The sequence below is a fragment of the Nomascus leucogenys genome, chromosome 11 (assembly GCF_006542625.1).
Source record: "Nomascus leucogenys isolate Asia chromosome 11, Asia_NLE_v1, whole genome shotgun sequence".
NCBI lineage: Eukaryota > Metazoa > Chordata > Mammalia > Primates > Hylobatidae > Nomascus > Nomascus leucogenys.
This window is the reverse complement of record NC_044391.1, coordinates 117,123,183-117,138,825: the sequence shown is the minus strand read 5'-3', so window position 1 is coordinate 117,138,825 and position 15,643 is coordinate 117,123,183. Positions and strand designations below refer to the sequence as shown.

The following is a 15,643-nucleotide window of genomic DNA, read 5'->3' as shown; positions in this document are numbered from 1 at the left end:
TGCTCTGTCACCCAGGCTGGAGTGCAGTGGCATGATCTCAGCTCACTGCAACCTCTGCCTCCCGGGTTTAAGCAATTCTCCTGCCTCAGTCTCCCCAGTAGCTGGGATTACAGGCGCCCACCACCGTGCCCAGCTAATTTTTGTATTTTTAGTAGAGACAGGGTTTCACCACGTTGGCCAGGCTGTCTTGAACTCCTGACCTCGTGATCTGCCCGCCTCAGCCTCCCAAAGTGCTGGGATTACAGGCGTGAGCCACCATGCCCGGCCGACAATATTACTTCTTTCTTTCCTATCTGTATGGCTTTTGCTTCCTTTTATTTTCGTATTGCACTGGCTGTGACCAGTACAACGTTGAATAGAAGTGGAGAAAATGGACGTCATGAAGACATCTTTAAACATTTCTTTTTGTCAGATAGAAATAATCACTGACTGTAATAGAGGCATAAACTATGATGGAATGCAAACTCTGTATGTGTGAACAGGGGTTGGCAGAAAAGGAAACAAATCCTAGTGACTGGGGAAGATTCAGAAGGAGCAGAGTTTTTAAGCAGGTTAGTTGGCTCTCATTGGTCTGACCCTGGAAGGTGGCGGTTTCTGTAGCCTGTTTCCCCCACCCATGATATGCTGCTGGAGTTCCCTTCCCCATCCCCCCACAGCAGAGCTGCCTCGACCCCTTTCTATCTGTTCCAGGATGCTGTCCTCTCCCTGCACGCCGGCAAGCTCACGGACTTGCTCCCGTATCCTGGGACTGAGCCTTGGGACTGCAGCCCTGTTTGCTGCTGGGGCCAACATGGCACTCCTCTTTCCTAACTGGGATGTGACCTACCTGTTGAGAGGCCTCATTGGCAGGCATGCCATGCTGGGAACTGGGCTCTGGGGAGGAGGCCTCATGGTAAGTGTCTGGGGTTCCCTGAATGTGAACGCTTAAAGAGACCCCGGGGCGGGGAGCAGGAAGGTGGCATGGGAAGAGTGTTCTGATTCCTTGCAGAAAAGTTTATTCTGACAAGCTGGTCTTGGGTCTGTAGAAGCTCTAAGAGACAGGAAGACTAGCTTGGGACCAGGCAGGTCGGGTGTGAAAGTTAACATCCACAGCGTTAGATCAGGCTAGTCATACAAGTGTGGGTCCCCAGAGTCAGAGTCAACAGGACAATTGAGTTCATGTGAGGTGCCAGCCACCTTATTTCAACAGCTGTGGGCAGCACCTAGAAACAGCTGGCAAAGTCAATTTCCCCATCTCAACATTCTTCTCTCTCCTGCAGGTACTCACTGCCGCTATCCTCATCTTCTTGATGGGCTGGAGATACGGCTGCTTCAGTAAGAGTGGGCTCTGTCGAAGCGTAAGCACCAGATTCCACTCTTCTAACACTGAGAATGTCTCCACCTCTATTACTCTAGACTTAAGGTGGTAAAGAGGCAATTTTGGTCTTGGGGCCTGAAGTCAGGTCCTCACTGTGACCCTCAGTAACGCTAAGTTCTTGGGCAAATTGCTTCATCTTTCCAGTTTCAGGCTTTCATCTGTAAAATGGGAGCTGCTCAAGTCAAGGGAGAAGTGCTTAGTGAAGCCCAGACGTCTGTACCAGTGTGAGGAACTGTTATCCTCTTAGCGCGCTGGACAATATGGACACGAGTTATGACACTGTCATCATGTGTCATTGATGGAAATTTTCCTAGTTATTTTAACTAATATTTTCTTAGAACAGGAAAGTTTTCCAGAGATCATCTAATCACTAGATTCTAATCTAACCCCTCCATTTTACAGATAAACTGAGGCCCAGAATAAATTTGTGCCTTATTAATTACAGCAGCAACTGTATAAACCTGAAAGATCTCAGTATTTGTGTGTGTAACAAACACACACACACACATACACTCGTTCTCAGACATGAATCTGTGGCCTTACAGTAACAGCGTGCTCTGATATCTGCAGCCCACATGTTGGGAAGCCCACAGACTCAGTTACATGTTAAAGAATTAAATATAGGCCGGGCGCGGCGGCTCACACCTGTCATCCCAGCACTTTGGGAGGCTGAGATGGGTAGATCACCTGAAGTCAGGAGTTTGAGACCAGCCTGGCCAACATGGTGAAACCCCATCTCTACCAAAAATACAAAAATTAGCTGGGCGTGGTGGCACATACCTGTAATCCCAGCAACTCAGGAGGCTGAGGCAGGAAAATCTTGAATCCGGGAGGTGGAGGTTGCAGTGAGCCGAGATGGCGCCACTGCAGTCCAGCCTGGGTGACAGAGCGAGACTCTGTTTCAAAATAAATAAACAAGTAAATAGATAAATAAATAAACACTTGCACATTTCATTGTCTGTTCTCAGTCCCGTCTGCTTTTCCCCGAGGCACGTAGTTCTGATGCTTAACGTGCATCAGAATCACCTGGAGGGCTTTTGCCAGGACACGGATTGCTGGGCTCCCTCCCAAGAGTTTCTGATTCAGAATGGGGGGGAGGTTTTGCATTTCTAACAGGTTCTCAGGTGATGTGATGCAGCTGGGCAGGGACCCCATTTTGGGAACCACTGCCCTAGCTTACTAATTAATCTTGAATCTTTTAACTCAGAGTCAAAACTTACTATGCACCTTTCTCTGATCCCTCCCCAACTCCAAACCAGCTTGACCTCAGTGGGAAAATGACTCCATGACTCTGCAGAAAAACGCTATGTAGGTGTTATTCGCATTTTTAGAATCAGCATTTTTGGGGGAGGGAGAAAAAAATCTAGAACCCTAAGAAAGAATCCAATATGAGCCGGGCACGGTGGCTCACGCCTGTAATCCCAGCACTTTGGGAGGCTGAAGCAGGTGGATCACAAGGTCAGGAGATTGAGACCAGCCTGACCAACACAGTGAAACCCCATTTCTACTAAAAATACAAAAATTAGCTGGGCGTGGTGGTGCACGCTTGTAGTCCCAGCTACTTGGGAGGCTGAGGCAGGAGAATTGCTTGAACTCAGAGGCGGAGGTTGCAGTGAGCTGAGATCGTGCCACTGCACTCCAGCCTGGGTGACAGAGCAAGACTCTGTCTCAAAAAGAAAGAAAGAGAGAAAGAGAGAGAAATTAAGGAAGGAAGGAAAGGAAGGAAGGAACAAGAAAGAAGCCAATATAGAAGCAGGCTAGAAACCTGTCAAAGAAGGAAACCCAGTTATTTTCTGGGAGGGCAGTGAGAGCACAGACTGATGGCCAAGAAAGCTCTTGGCTGGAGAAATGCAGCGACAGGAGTGGAGTCATTTCATAGTTTGGCTGCAACTTCTCTCTCGCTGTTTCTCTCCCTTCTTTCCCTCCTTCCCACTTTCTCCTTCCCTTCTTTCCTCCTCCTTTCTTTCCTTCCTTCCCTCCCTTCCTTTATCCTTGATTTGAAATAGAGAAGAATCAGAGTTGGGAACCTGGAACTTTTGAAAATGCAGCTTTTCCTTAGAAGAGTCAGAGGTGGGCCTGTGATAACCTGCCTCTTTAGCTCAGAGGCTGAATGGCTGTAATCTGCAAAAGGTTTGTGATGCCAAGCTGCTGAGCAGCTCAGGCGAACTCACAGAGTCCGGGAGATCTGGGGCCTGCGATTCTGCTTCTTGTTCCTTTCTCTCCTGGAACCCCCTCACTGGCCTCCCCACCTTGGGTTATGCTTCAAAGGGGGTGCCATGGACAGAATTCTCCCGTGACAAGACAGAAGAACACCTGAGACCAGAGAAGTCAGACCTGTGCAGACCGCCCCACAGGCTCCCCAGCCGCGACCCCATCTTAGCTCACCGTCTCACCCTCCCTCCGCAGGTGCTTACTGCTCTGTTGTCAAGTGGCCTGGCTTTACTTGGAGCCCTGATTTGCTTTGTCACTTCTGGAGCTGCTCTGAAAGATGGTCCTTTTTGCATGTTTGATGTTTCGTCCTTCAATCAGACACAAGCTTGGAAATATGGTTACCCATTCAAAGACCTGCACAGTAGGTAAATGGGTAGAGGCCTGGGCTTGGTCTTTTCAGACAGAGAGAGAGAGACAAAAAGACACACTGATGAACTACAAGCTCCTTTGGGTCACACATCCTAGCATCTTGCTCCTCTGATACTCAGAAAATTGCAAATGGAGCAGTAATGGTCACCCTCACGAGCCCAGTCCCGTGACCCAGTCAGGGGAGACCCCAGTTTTCTACTGGGGTTGCCTGTTTGGCTTTCCTTACTTATCGCCCGACCCCTGGTGTCTTTATTTTTTGGGATAGGAATTATCTATATGACCGTTCGCTCTGGAACTCCGTCTGCCTGGAGCCCTCTGCAGCTGTTGTCTGGCACGTGTCCCTCTTCTCCGCCCTTCTGTGCATCAGCCTGCTCCAGCTTCTCCTGGTGGTCGTTCATGTCATCAACAGCCTCCTGGGCCTTTTCTGCAGCCTCTGCGAGAAGTGACAGGCAGAACCTTCACTTGCAAGCATGGGTGTTTTCATCACCGGCTGCCTTGAATCCTTTCTCCAAGGAGTGGGTACGAATTATAAACAAACTTCCCCTTTAGGTATCCCTGGAGTAATAACGACAACAAAATTCACTGCATGTCGGTGGAATGATAGAATCATTTTAAATCACACTGTAAACTTGCAGGTGACCCATGGGTAGGATAAATAACTGAGTCATTATAATTGTGTGGGAATTGATAGTCCATCAAATATCCTCTAGCCAGGGTCTCATTTCAGCTTCTTGACAATCCCATAAAATTGGCCAGTTGTTACACATAGAGAAGGTGAGGCTCACAGAGGGTAACAGGCTTGCTGTAAAAGCACACAGTGAAGTTAAGGTGAAGTCAGCACCTGACCCCCTATCTCCTTGTTTTTTTGTTGTTGCTGAGACAGGGTCTTGCTCTGTTCCCCTGTCTGGAGTACAGTGGCACAATCATAGCTTACTGTAACCGACAACCCATGCACTCAAGCGATCCTCCTGCCTCAGCCTCCGAGTAGCTGGGAATACAGGCACACACCGCTACACCTGGCTAAATTTTTTATTTTCTGTGGAGATGGAGTCTCGCTACATTGCCCAGTCTGGTCTTGCACTCCTGACCTCAAGTGATCCTCCCAGCTTGGTCTCCCAAAGTGCTGGATTACAGGCATGAGTCACTGTGCCTGGCCCCAACCCCCAATCTTCTAAATTCAACTTCTCCAGTTATTGTGGACTAAATAGTGTTTCCTCCAAATCTGTAGGTTGAAGCCCTAATCCCCAATGTGACAGTCTTTGGTGATGGCACTTTTCTTTTTTTTTGAGACGGTCTCGCTCTGTCACCCAGGCTAGAGTGCAGTGGCAAGATCTCGGCTCACTGCAACCTCCACCTCCCAGGTTCAAGTGATTCTCCTGCCTCAGCCTCCTGAGTAGCTGGGATTACAGGCATGTGCCACCACACCCAGCTAATTTTTGTATTTTTAGTAGAGACAGGGGTTTCACCATGTTGGCCAGGCTGGTCTCGAACCCCTGACTGCAAGTGATCCACCCACCTTGGCCTCCAAAAGTGCTGGGATTACAGGTGTGTGCCACCACGCCTGGCCATGATGGCACCTTTAAATTAGTAATTAAGGTTAAATGAGACTGGGCGCAATGGCTCACACCTGTAATCTGAGCACTTTGGGAGGCCGATATGGGAAGATCACTTGTGACCAGGGGTTTGAGACTAACCTGGGCAACACAGTGAGACTTTGTCTCAAAAAAAAAAACAAAAAACAAAACAACAAACGATTAAATGAGGCCATAGGGTGGGACCCTAATTAAATAGGACTGGTGTGCTTATAAAAAGAGGAAGAAAGAACAGAGCTCTCTACACTGGCTCAAAGAAAAAGGCCCTGTGAGGACGCAGTGAGAAGGCGGCTGTCTGCAAGCGCAGGGGCGAGGACTCAGGAGACACCAAACCTGCTGGCACCTGGATCTTGGACTTTTAGCCTCCAGCACTGTGAGAAAATCTATTTCCATTGCTTAAGTGGCCCAGTTCATGGTATTCTGTAACAGCAGCCTGGCAGACTAACACACCAGCGTTCTCTTCACTGGTGTTCAAGAGTTCAACAAGTAGAGGAGCATCACCTCTGTTCACACAGTTTGGATATCTGTCCCCACCCAAATCTCATGTTGAATTGTGATCCCCGGTGCTAGAGGTGGGGCCCGGCAGAAGGTGTGTGGATCACGAGGCGGATCCCTCACAGCTCAGAGCTGTCTTTGTGATAGTGGGTTCCCGCGAGATCTGGTCATTTAGAAGCGTGTGGGCCCTCTGGCCTCTCTCTCGCCTGCTCCTGCTCTATGTGACTCGCCTGCCCCCTCTTCACCTGCTGCCATGAGTAACAGCTCTCTGAGGCCTCCCCAGAAGCTGAGTGATGTGGGTGCTATGCTTCCTGTAACACCTGCAGAACTGTGAACCAATTACATCTTTTGTTTTCTTTTCTCGAGATGGAGTCTCGCTCTGTTGCCCAGGCTGGAGTGCAGTGGCACAATATCGGCTCACTGCAACCTCTGCCTCCCGAGTTCAAGCGATTCTCCTGCCTCAGCCTCCCAAGTAGCTGGGACTACAGGCACGTGCCACCACACCCAGCTGATTTTTGTATTTTTTTTTTTTTTTTTTTTTTTTTTTTGAGACAGAGTCTCGCTTTTTCACCCAGGCTGGAGTGCCAGTGACTCAATCTCGGCTCACTGCAAGCTCCGCCTCCCAGGTTCACGACATTCTCCTGCCTCAGCCTCTCCGAGTAGCTGGGACTACAGGCGCCCGCCACCACACCCAGCTAATTTTTTGTATGTTTAGTAGAGACGGGGTTTCACCGTGGTCTCGATCTCCTGACCTCGTGATCCGCCCACCTCGGCCTCCCAAAGTGCTGGGATTACAAGCATGAGCCTCCGCGCCCGGCTGATTTTTGTATTTTTAGTAGAGACCGGGTTTCACAACGTTGGCCAGGATGGTCTTGATCTCCTAACCTCATGATCTGCCTGCCTCGGCCTCCCAAAGTGCTGGGATCACAGGCGCGAGTCACCGTGCCCGGCCAAGGAATGAAGAGTTTAAAGATAATTTGTATGTAGTTTTGGATGTTAGGCATGCGCACACAAGTGCGTGCACACTCATACACATCATCTCCACAAGCCCCATCCTGGCCCAGCCCTGTTCTGATGGGTCAGCAGGACCCCAAGGAGAGAAAGGTCGGTCTTTGGCACTAAGACAGTTCACAGTGGTTAGCTGACTCCTTCTTGCCTCCATTCTTTCAGGAACTGCATAGTTATATTACAGAACATGACAGTGATTTGAAAAACACTATCTCAGCTGGGTGTGATGGCTCATGCCTGTAATCCCAGCACTTTGGAAGGCTGAGGTGGGATAATCGCTTGAGCCCAAGAGTTCAATACCAGCCTGGGCAGCATAGCCAGATCCTGTCTCTACAAAAATTAAAAAGATTAGCCAGGCGCGGTGGCATTCGCCTGTAGTCCCAGGTACTCCAGAGGCTGAGGTGGGAGGACTGCTTGAGTCCAAGAGGTCGAGGCTGAAGTGAGCGGTGAGTGTGCCACTGCACTCCAGCCTGAGCAACAGAGCAAGACCCTGTCTCAAGTAAAAAAAAAAAAAAAAAAACGAATCCCTGCCCTTTCAGCCTCTCCAGTAAACAGGGATTACGGGCACGAGCTACCTCATTGGGCCTTAGTTTTTGAAGCTAGCAGAGGCCAAGATACAACAGCCTTCTAAAACAGGACCAGGGACTGGTGCTTATAAGCAGGTAATGCGGCAGAGTGCGATGGCTCACGCCTGTCATCCCAGCACTTCGGGAGACCAAGGTGGGCGGATCACCTGAGGTCAGGAGTTGGAGACCAGCCTGGCCAATATGGTGAAACCCCGTCTCTAATAAAAATACACAAAAAATTAGCCGGTCGTGGTGGGGCGCGCCTGTAATCCCAGCTGCTGGGGAGGCTGAGGCAGGAGAATTGCTTGAACCTGGGAGGTGGAGGTTGCAGTGAGCGGAGATCGCGCCACTGCACTCCAGCCTGAGTGACAGAGCGAGACTTCGTTTAAAAAAATAAAAACAAATATATATTTTTAAAAGCAGGGAACGCACCCTAAGTCTCTTTCCTTCCTTCCTTTTTTTTTTTTTTTTTTTTTTGAGACGCAGTCTCGCTCTGTCGCCAGGCTGGAGTGCAGTGGCGCGATCTTGGCTCACTGCAAGCTCCGCCTCCCGGGTTCAATAGATTATTCTGCCTCAGCCTCCGGAGCAGCCGGGGTTACAGGCACGCGCCACCACGCCCGGCTAATTTTTTTTTTTTTTTTTTTTTTTTTTTTTTTGAGGCAGAGTCTCGCTGTCGCCCAGGCTGGAGTGCAGTGGCGCAATCTCGGCTCACTGCAGCTCCGCCCCCGGGTTCACGCCATTCTCCTCCTCAGCCTCCGAGTAGCTGGACTACAGGCGCCCCATCTCGTCGGCTATTTTTTTTTTTTTTTAGTAGACGGGTTTCACTGTTTAGCCAGGATGGTCTCGATCTCCTGACCTCTGATCCACCGCCTCGCCTCCCAGTCTGGATACAGCGTGACCACCGCGCCCGCCTGGCTAATTTTTGTATTTTCAGTAGAGGTGGGGTTTCACCATGTTGGCCAGGATGGTCTTGAACTCCTCCTGACTCAGGTGATCCGCCCGCCTCGGCCTCCCAAAGTGCTGGGGTTACAGGCGTGAGCCCGCGCACCCGGCCGCCGCAGTTACTTCTGCACCAGCCAAATACCTCAAGTCCGTGAGCCTCAGGCCCTGCGTCTGTTTCCTCCGACTGCGGTGCGGCTGGCACTGGCTAAGGCGGGTGGAAGCCGTCGCGGGTCCGGACGCGACCAGTTCCCGCCCAGCGGCCGGTGCGCAGGCGCGGGCAGGGAGGGCGGCTGTGCGGGGCGCTCGCGGGCTTCAGGAGGCGGGAGAGCGGCCCTGTTGCCCCGGAGACGCTTTCCCAGCTGCCGGCCGCGACCGCAACCCGCTAGGCCTTCATCGCGAGCTACGCCCGGACCGAGAAGCCCCGGCCATGGCCACGTCCGTCGGAGTGTCCTCGGTGGGCGACGGGGTGCCTGAGTCTGAGAAGAACTCAGGGGAGCCCGAGAACACCTATATTCTGCGGCCTGTTTTCCAGCAGAGGCGGGTAGAGGACGGGGCGTGGCGCGGCGACCTCCGCGCGCTGGTCTGAGGGGCGGAGCTCGCCTGGGACCTGGGCCACGGAAGGATCGCGGGGGACGCGCGGGGTCCGCGGGGCGGGGGGCGGGAGGCCGCGGGGCGGGAGGGCGGCCCTGCTCCGACGTCCGGACGCGCCTCCCGCTGCAGGGGCCGCAGGGGACCCCACCCGCTTCCTCAGTGTTTGGGCGCCGGGCGCGTCTTAGGCTGGCGCCGCGGGAATGGTTGGCCCTGGGAAACCCGCGATGGCGTCCTGAGTAAGGAGATGGGTAGAATAGAGGCAGGAAGCCACTCGCGTCGGATGCCGTTCAGCCGTGATTCGAGGGTGACCGTGTGCACACGGGTGCCAGGATGGGCTCACTCCCGGCGCGGGAGCTGCATGTGTGCAAAGTCCTACCCAGGTAGGATCCGGAGGCCCTTAGACCACCGCACCGAGCCCTTGCCGGGATTAAGGCTCACGGGCTAGAGCAGAGGGTACTCAGCTAGGTTTGTAAGATCACTAACTTCACACACACACACACACACACACACACACAGATTTAAAAAAATGTCCTAGTCTCTTCTGTTGTTTGAAACCGGATTGCTGAATCTTATGCTTGGCAAATATGGAAAACAGGAATTTTGATCATAATAATTTATAATATATAAATAAATGTGATACAAATTTATTTGTTTATTTTTATTCTCACAGAAAAAGTGACACAAATTTCATACAGGATTTTTCCCTTGGGTAGAATGAACACAGAGAAAGATACGCTCAGTTATCTTGGTAAAAGGTTCTGAATGCCCAGAGTGCCATTCAGCTGTATTTTTATTTATTTTATTTTGTGAAAGCATGCAGAACAAAATTAACAACAAACATATATTTTGTTTTGGGGGAGAGGGAGTATAAGGAGCTCAGTACTGGATGTACTGAGTTGCCTAATAAGCATCCATATATAGCATGGGTTGGAATGTGTTGAAGTTCGGTGCGGGTCCAGGTTGAAGATATACATATGGCCTATGATTTGTCGTAATTTGTTTATATTTTATAATAAAAAATATGAAAAAGAAGGATTAAGTGGTACTAATGACAAAAAGATGGGGGAAGTTGTGGTATGAAGGTAAGCTGCGGTTGTGCAGTCACCGACTAGATGTTCACAAATTGTTCCATTCAGGTTCAGGCCCTCTGTGGTTAAAGACTGTATCCATGCTGTGCTCAAGGAGGAACTGGCAAATGCTGAATATTCTCCAGAAGAAATGCCTCAGCTTACAAAACATTTATCAGAAAACATTAAAGATAAATTAAAAGGTAATCATGGTGATAACTGGAAACGGCTCATTCTCTTCAAAGACTCAGTATTCCCCATTTGCCCCCTCTCCATCTTTAAACAAAGGACATTGGGGCCAGGTATGGTGGCTCACGCCTGTAATCCCAACACGTTAGCATGCCAAGGCAGGAAGATTGCTTGAGCTCTGGAGTTCAGGACCAGCCTGGGCAACATGGTGAGACCTCATGTCTATTTTTTTTTTTTTTTGAGATGGAGTTTCACTCTTGTTGCCCAGGCTGGAGTGCAATAGCACGATCTTTTTTTTTTTTTTTTTTTGAGACAGAGTCTCGCTTTTTCACCCAGGCTGGAGTGCAGTGGCGCAATCTCGGCTCACTGCAAGCTCCGCCTCCCGGGTTCACGCCATTCTCCTGCCTCAGCCTCTCTGAGTAGCTGGGACTACAGGTGCCCGCCACCACGCCCAGCTAATTTTTTTGTATTTTTAGTAGAGACGGGGTTTCACCGTGGTCTTGATCTCCTGACCTCGTGATCCGCCCGCCTCAGCCTCCCAAAGTGCTGGGATTACAAGCGTGAGCCACCGCGCCCGGCCTAATAGCACGATCTTGGCTCACTGCAACCTCCGCCTCCCGGGTGCAAGCGATTCTCCTGCCTCAGCCTCCTGAGTGGCTGGGATTACAGGCATGCACCACCACACCTGGCTAATTTTGTGTTTTTAGTAGAGACGGGGTTTCTCCATGTTGGTCAGGCTGGTCTCAAACTCCTGACCTCAGGTGATCCACCCGCCTCGGCCTCCCAAAGTGCTGGGATTACAGACGTGAGCCACTGTGCCTGGCCGACCTCATGTCTATTAAAAAGCAAAATAAAGGCCGGGCTCGGTGGCTCATGCCGGTAATCCCAGCACTTTGGGAGGCCGAGGCGGGTAGATGACGAGGTCAAGGAGATCGAGACCATCCTGGCTAACACCGTGAAACCCCGTCTCTACTAAAAATACAAAAAATAGCTGGGTGTGGTGGCACGCACTTGCAGTCCCAGCTACTTGGGAGGCTGAGGCAGGAGAATCACTTGAACCCAGGAGGTGGAGGTTGCAGTGAGCTGAGATCGCGCCACTGCACTCCAGCCTGGGTGACAGAGCGAGACTCTGTCTCAAAAAAAAGCAAAATTAAAAAATAAAACATCTCTATTAAAAAATAAAAACGTAAATAGAATGTTAGCTGTGGATTCTATTAAAGACAACTTGTTCTTCAGTGTCTTGTCTTCTCTAATTATTTGGTGACTTTTACTCATGTAAGTTTTTGCAGATAGTGGGAAAGAGTGAAGATGTGAAATACAACACTGTCCAAAAAATCTTAGTATTCAGAAAGGCCAGAAAGTACAGGGACTCCTTTCCCCCGTATTTCTTGGTTGTTTCTTCCCCCAAGCTGTCAATTCCTCAGCCTGGCATTTAGTACCCGCAGTCCATCTCTCCTCCCTAATCCTTAGCTACTTCCCTTACTCAACCCTCCACCCCTACCAAACTACATCTGTAGAGCATATTTTGTGCTTTTCCTACCCTGTTCTCTTTGTCTCTCTGTCTGTTTTGTTTTTTTGTTTTGTTTTGTTTTTGAAATAGGGTCTTGCTCTTTTGCCCAGGGTGGAGTGCAGTGGTGTGAACATGGCTCACTGCAGCCTTGACCTCCTGGCTCAAGCGATCCTCCCATCACAGCCTCCCAAGTAGCTGGGTCTACAGGCCTGTGCCACCGTGCTTGGCTAATTTTTAAATTTTTAAATTTTTCTGTAGAGATGGTGTCTTGCCATGTTGCCCTGGCCGATCTTGAGCTCCTGGCCTCAAGCGATTCTCCCACCTAGGCCTCCCAAAGTGCTGGGATTACAGGCGTGAGCCACTGCGCATGGTCTCTCTCTTTTGTTAATAGTGTTATACCATCTGATCTGAAAAGTTCTTTTTTTTTTTTTTTTCTTTTTGAGACAAGAGTCTTGCTCTGTTGCCCAGGCTGGAGTGCAGTGGTGTGATCTCAGCTCACTGCAACCTCCTCCTCCTGGGCTCAAGTGATCCTCCCGCCTCAGCCTCCCAAGCAGCTGGAATTTCAAGCATGCGCCACCACACGTGGCTAATTTTGTCTTGAACTCCTGACCCTCAAAAGATCTGCACGCCTTGGCCTCCCAGTGTGCTGGGATTACAGGCATGAGCCACCGTGCCTGGCCTATTTCTATCTGCTCTTCTTAGAAGACACCATTTTTTGAAGAGAAGGAATATCTTCATAAAAGTAATACATGCTTATTGTAATAAACCTAGACAATACAAAAAAGTATAAGGTTTTTTTTTGAGATGGAGTTTTGCTCTCATTGTCCAGGCTGGAGTGCAATGGCACAATCTCAGCTCAGTGCAAACTCCACCTCCCGGGTTCAAGTGATTCTCCTGCCTCAGCCTCCCGAGTAGCTGGGATCACAGGCATGTGCCACCATGCCCGGCTAATTTTTGTATTTTTAGTAGAGACAGGGTTTCTCCATGTTGGTCAGGCTCCTGACCTCAGGTGATCCGTCCGCCTCGGCCTCCCAAAGAGGTGGGATTACAGGTGTGAGCCACTGTGCCTGGCCCCTTAAAGTTTTAAAATATTAACCAAAGGCAGTTACTATTTAATGTTTGTGTTTGTTATTTTCTTCTGAATTTGTTTTGTTTTAGAAATTAAATAATACAGAAAAGTACAAAGAATAGCAATCCTGTGTATTTCCATCACCCAGAATTAACTGCTGTTAGTATATTAGCATTTTTGTTTTTAGACTTTTTAATGAAGGTTCATTGTTAAGATTTTTTGTAAAAAATGGTACACATTCATTATACAAAATTTAAGCACTAGAAAAATAAAATGAGAAAAATCACCTGAATGCCACCACCAATAAACAATCATTAATATTGGCCGGGCACAGTGGCTCACGCCTGTAATTCCAGCACTTTTGGAGGCCAAGGCTGACGGATCTCTTGAGTCCAGGAGTTTGAGACCATCCTGGCCAACATGGCAAAACCCTGTCTCTTAAAAAAATACAAAAATTAGCCGGGCTGGTGGTGGGCATCTGTAGTCCCAGCTACTCGGGTGGCTGAGGTGGGAGGATCACCTGAGCCCAGGGACGGAGATTGCAGTGAGCCAAGATTATGCCACTGTGCTCCAACCTGGGCGACAGAGTGAGACTCTGTCTCAAAAAAAAAAAAAAAAAAATCATTAATACTAGGCAAACATTACAACAGACTTCTTTTCTACATATATATGGACAAATGACAATGGGATATTGTAGAATTGTTTCCCATAGTCATGTCATATTCATTCTGTAACTGGATCAGTTGCCTCCTGTTTAGTTCCTTGACCATGTCATTTTCATTGTTCAGTTCTTTATTTCTTTTCTTTTTTTGAGACGGGGTCTTTCTCTGTCACCCAGGCTGGAGTGCAGTGGTGTAATTTCAGATCACTGCAGCCTCAACCTCCCGGGCTCAAGCAATTCTCCTGCCTCAGCCTCTCAATTAGCTGGGAAGAATTCTTTATTTCAACTCTTGGATGATGAGATTTTGTTGTAAGTTGATTTCAGAAAGGACTCAGAAATGCCGTATTCCCTGGGTTCTTTTGTGTTTGAGAATGCCTGCCTTTTGCCTTTAAAGTAGAATATATGGGCCAGGTGCGGTGGCTCATGCCTGTAATCCCGGCACTTTGGGAGGTGGAGCCAGGTGGATCACTTGAGGTCAGGAGTTTGAGACTAGCCTTGCCAACATGGTGAAACCCTATCTCTACGAAAAATACAAAAATTAGCCGGGCGTGGTAGTGGGCATCTGTAATCCCAGCTACTTGGGAGGCTGAGGCAGGAGAATCACTTGAACCCAGGAGGCAGAGTCTGCAGTGAGCCAAGATAGTGCCACTGCACTCCAGCCTGGGCGACAGAGCGAGACTCCATCCCCCGGCCCTCCCCCGCAAAAAAGTAGAATATACTTTGGATAAATATATTTTTGAGGTAATAATTTATTTTCTTGACTCTCGTGCTTCATTGCCCTTTGACATTCAATGGTAACTTGTCTGTCAAGAAATCTGAGCCCAGCTTGATGTTCTCTGCTTCAGGAATCCTCACCTTTGGCTGGGCGTGGTGGCTCACGCCTGTATTCCCAGCACTTTGGGAGGCTGAGACAGGTGGGTTACCTGAGGTCAGGAGTTTGAGACCACCCTGAACAATATGGTGAAACCCCGTCTCTACTAAAAATACAAAATTTAGGGGCTGGGCATGGTGGCTCACACCTGTAATCCCAGCACTTAGGGAGGCCAAGGCGGGCGGATCACTTGAGGTCGTGAGTTTGAAACCAGCCTGACCAACATGGAGAAACCCTATCTCTACTAAAGATACAAAATTAGCCGGGCGTGGTGGCACATGCCTGTAATCCCAGCTACTCGGGAGGCTGAGACAGGAGAATCGCTTGAACCCAGGAGGCAGAGGTTGCAGTGAGCCAAGATCGTCTCATTGCACTCAAGCCTGGCCAACAAGGGTGAAACTCTCTCAAAAAAACAAAACAGAAATTAGCTGGGCATGCTGGTCCCAAACTCCTGACCTCAGGTGACCCACCCGTCTCAGCCTCCCAAAGTGCTGGGATTTCTTGGGAGGCTGAGACAGGAGAATTGCTTGAACCTGGGAGGTAAAGGAGGTTGCAGTGAGCCGGGATCGTGCCAGTGCATTCCAGCCTGGGCGACAGAGCGAGACTCTGTCTCAAAATAAATAAATAAATAAAATAAAGAAAGAATCCTCATCTTCACCTTTATGCTCAGTAACTTTTCTAAAGATTCTGACTTTCTAATGAGCATTTTATAGCTTTCAACCTGCAGACTTTATTCTTTCCATGTAAAGGAAATTTCCTTATATCTCTGAATATGTTTCCTGTTCCATTTGTTACTTCCTTCAGGACACCAAATATTGTTATGTTGAGCCATCTTTGTCTTCTATATTTGTTAGTTTTTCTTTGCCATAATCCTTTTTTCTTTCTTTCTTTTTTTTTGAGACAGGGTCTCACTCTGTCGGCCAGGCTGGAGTGCAGTGGCGCAGTCTTGGCTCACTGCAGCCTCAAGCAATCCTCCCGTCTCCACCTCCCGAGTCGCTGGGACTACATGCACCTGCCACCACACCTGGCTAATTTTTGTATTTTTTGTAGAGACGGGGTTTTGCCATTTTGCCTAGGCTTCTTCCCTTTTTATTGCCATTTCCTTCTGATTTTCTTAAACCAGTAATTGTTTTCATTTGTGTCTT

The 15,643-nt window shown here is 49.2% G+C and overlaps 2 protein-coding genes and 2 long non-coding RNA genes across 7 annotated transcripts in view; 2 read left to right on the top strand and 2 right to left on the bottom strand.

Annotated features, from left to right (window-relative positions):
• Positions 1-237: 237 nt before the first annotated feature.
• On the top strand, positions 238-4,764 carry TM4SF19 (transmembrane 4 L six family member 19). 2 transcript variants are annotated; one of them, XM_030823015.1, is made up of 4 exons: positions 238-892; positions 1,260-1,337; positions 3,764-3,929; positions 4,203-4,764. In XM_030823015.1, the coding sequence occupies exons 1-4, from the start codon at positions 617-619 to the stop codon at positions 4,484-4,486; spliced, it is 804 nt and encodes a 267-aa protein (XP_030678875.1). In that variant the 5' UTR covers positions 238-616; the 3' UTR covers positions 4,487-4,764. The 2 variants fall into 2 exon arrangements, with proteins under 2 accessions (XP_030678875.1, XP_030678876.1); XM_030823016.1 differs by having other exon boundaries at positions 3,764-3,933; positions 4,203-4,385.
• LOC115837321 lies at positions 318-2,177 on the bottom strand. Its single transcript, XR_004032374.1, has 2 exons — positions 2,138-2,177; positions 318-1,515 (listed from the first exon to the last, which is right to left on the bottom strand). It is a non-coding gene; the product is annotated as an uncharacterized LOC115837321 (long non-coding RNA).
• Positions 3,343-8,760, bottom strand: LOC115837320. Its single transcript, XR_004032373.1, has 2 exons — positions 8,683-8,760; positions 3,343-4,492 (listed from the first exon to the last, which is right to left on the bottom strand). It is a non-coding gene; the product is annotated as an uncharacterized LOC115837320 (long non-coding RNA).
• TCTEX1D2 (Tctex1 domain containing 2) overlaps positions 8,608-15,643 on the top strand; it is a 27,541-nt gene continuing 20,505 nt past the window's right edge. Inside the window, exons 1-2 of one of the 3 annotated variants that reach the window (XM_030823012.1) lie at positions 8,608-9,077; positions 10,268-10,401. In XM_030823012.1, coding sequence (XP_030678872.1) covers positions 8,968-9,077; positions 10,268-10,401 — 244 coding nt within the window. In that variant the 5' untranslated portion in view covers positions 8,608-8,967. Of the gene's footprint in view, positions 9,078-9,104; positions 9,512-10,267; positions 10,402-15,643 lie in introns of those variants that run through there. The other 2 variants (XM_030823013.1, XM_030823014.1) reach the window with 2 other exon arrangements.

What these genes read in the sequence shown, in the direction of transcription:
- TM4SF19 (XM_030823015.1), top strand. Translation starts at nt 617, where the DNA reads ATGATATGCTGCTGGAGTTCCCTTCCCCATCCCCCCACAGCAGAGCTG. An exon ending in TCTGGGGAGGAGGCCTCATG is followed by an intron (nt 893 to 1,259) that starts GTAAGTGTCTGG and finishes TCTCTCCTGCAG; the next exon opens with GTACTCACTGCCGCTATCCT. An exon ending in AGAGTGGGCTCTGTCGAAGC is followed by an intron (nt 1,338 to 3,763) that starts GTAAGCACCAGA and finishes CTCCCTCCGCAG; the next exon opens with GTGCTTACTGCTCTGTTGTC.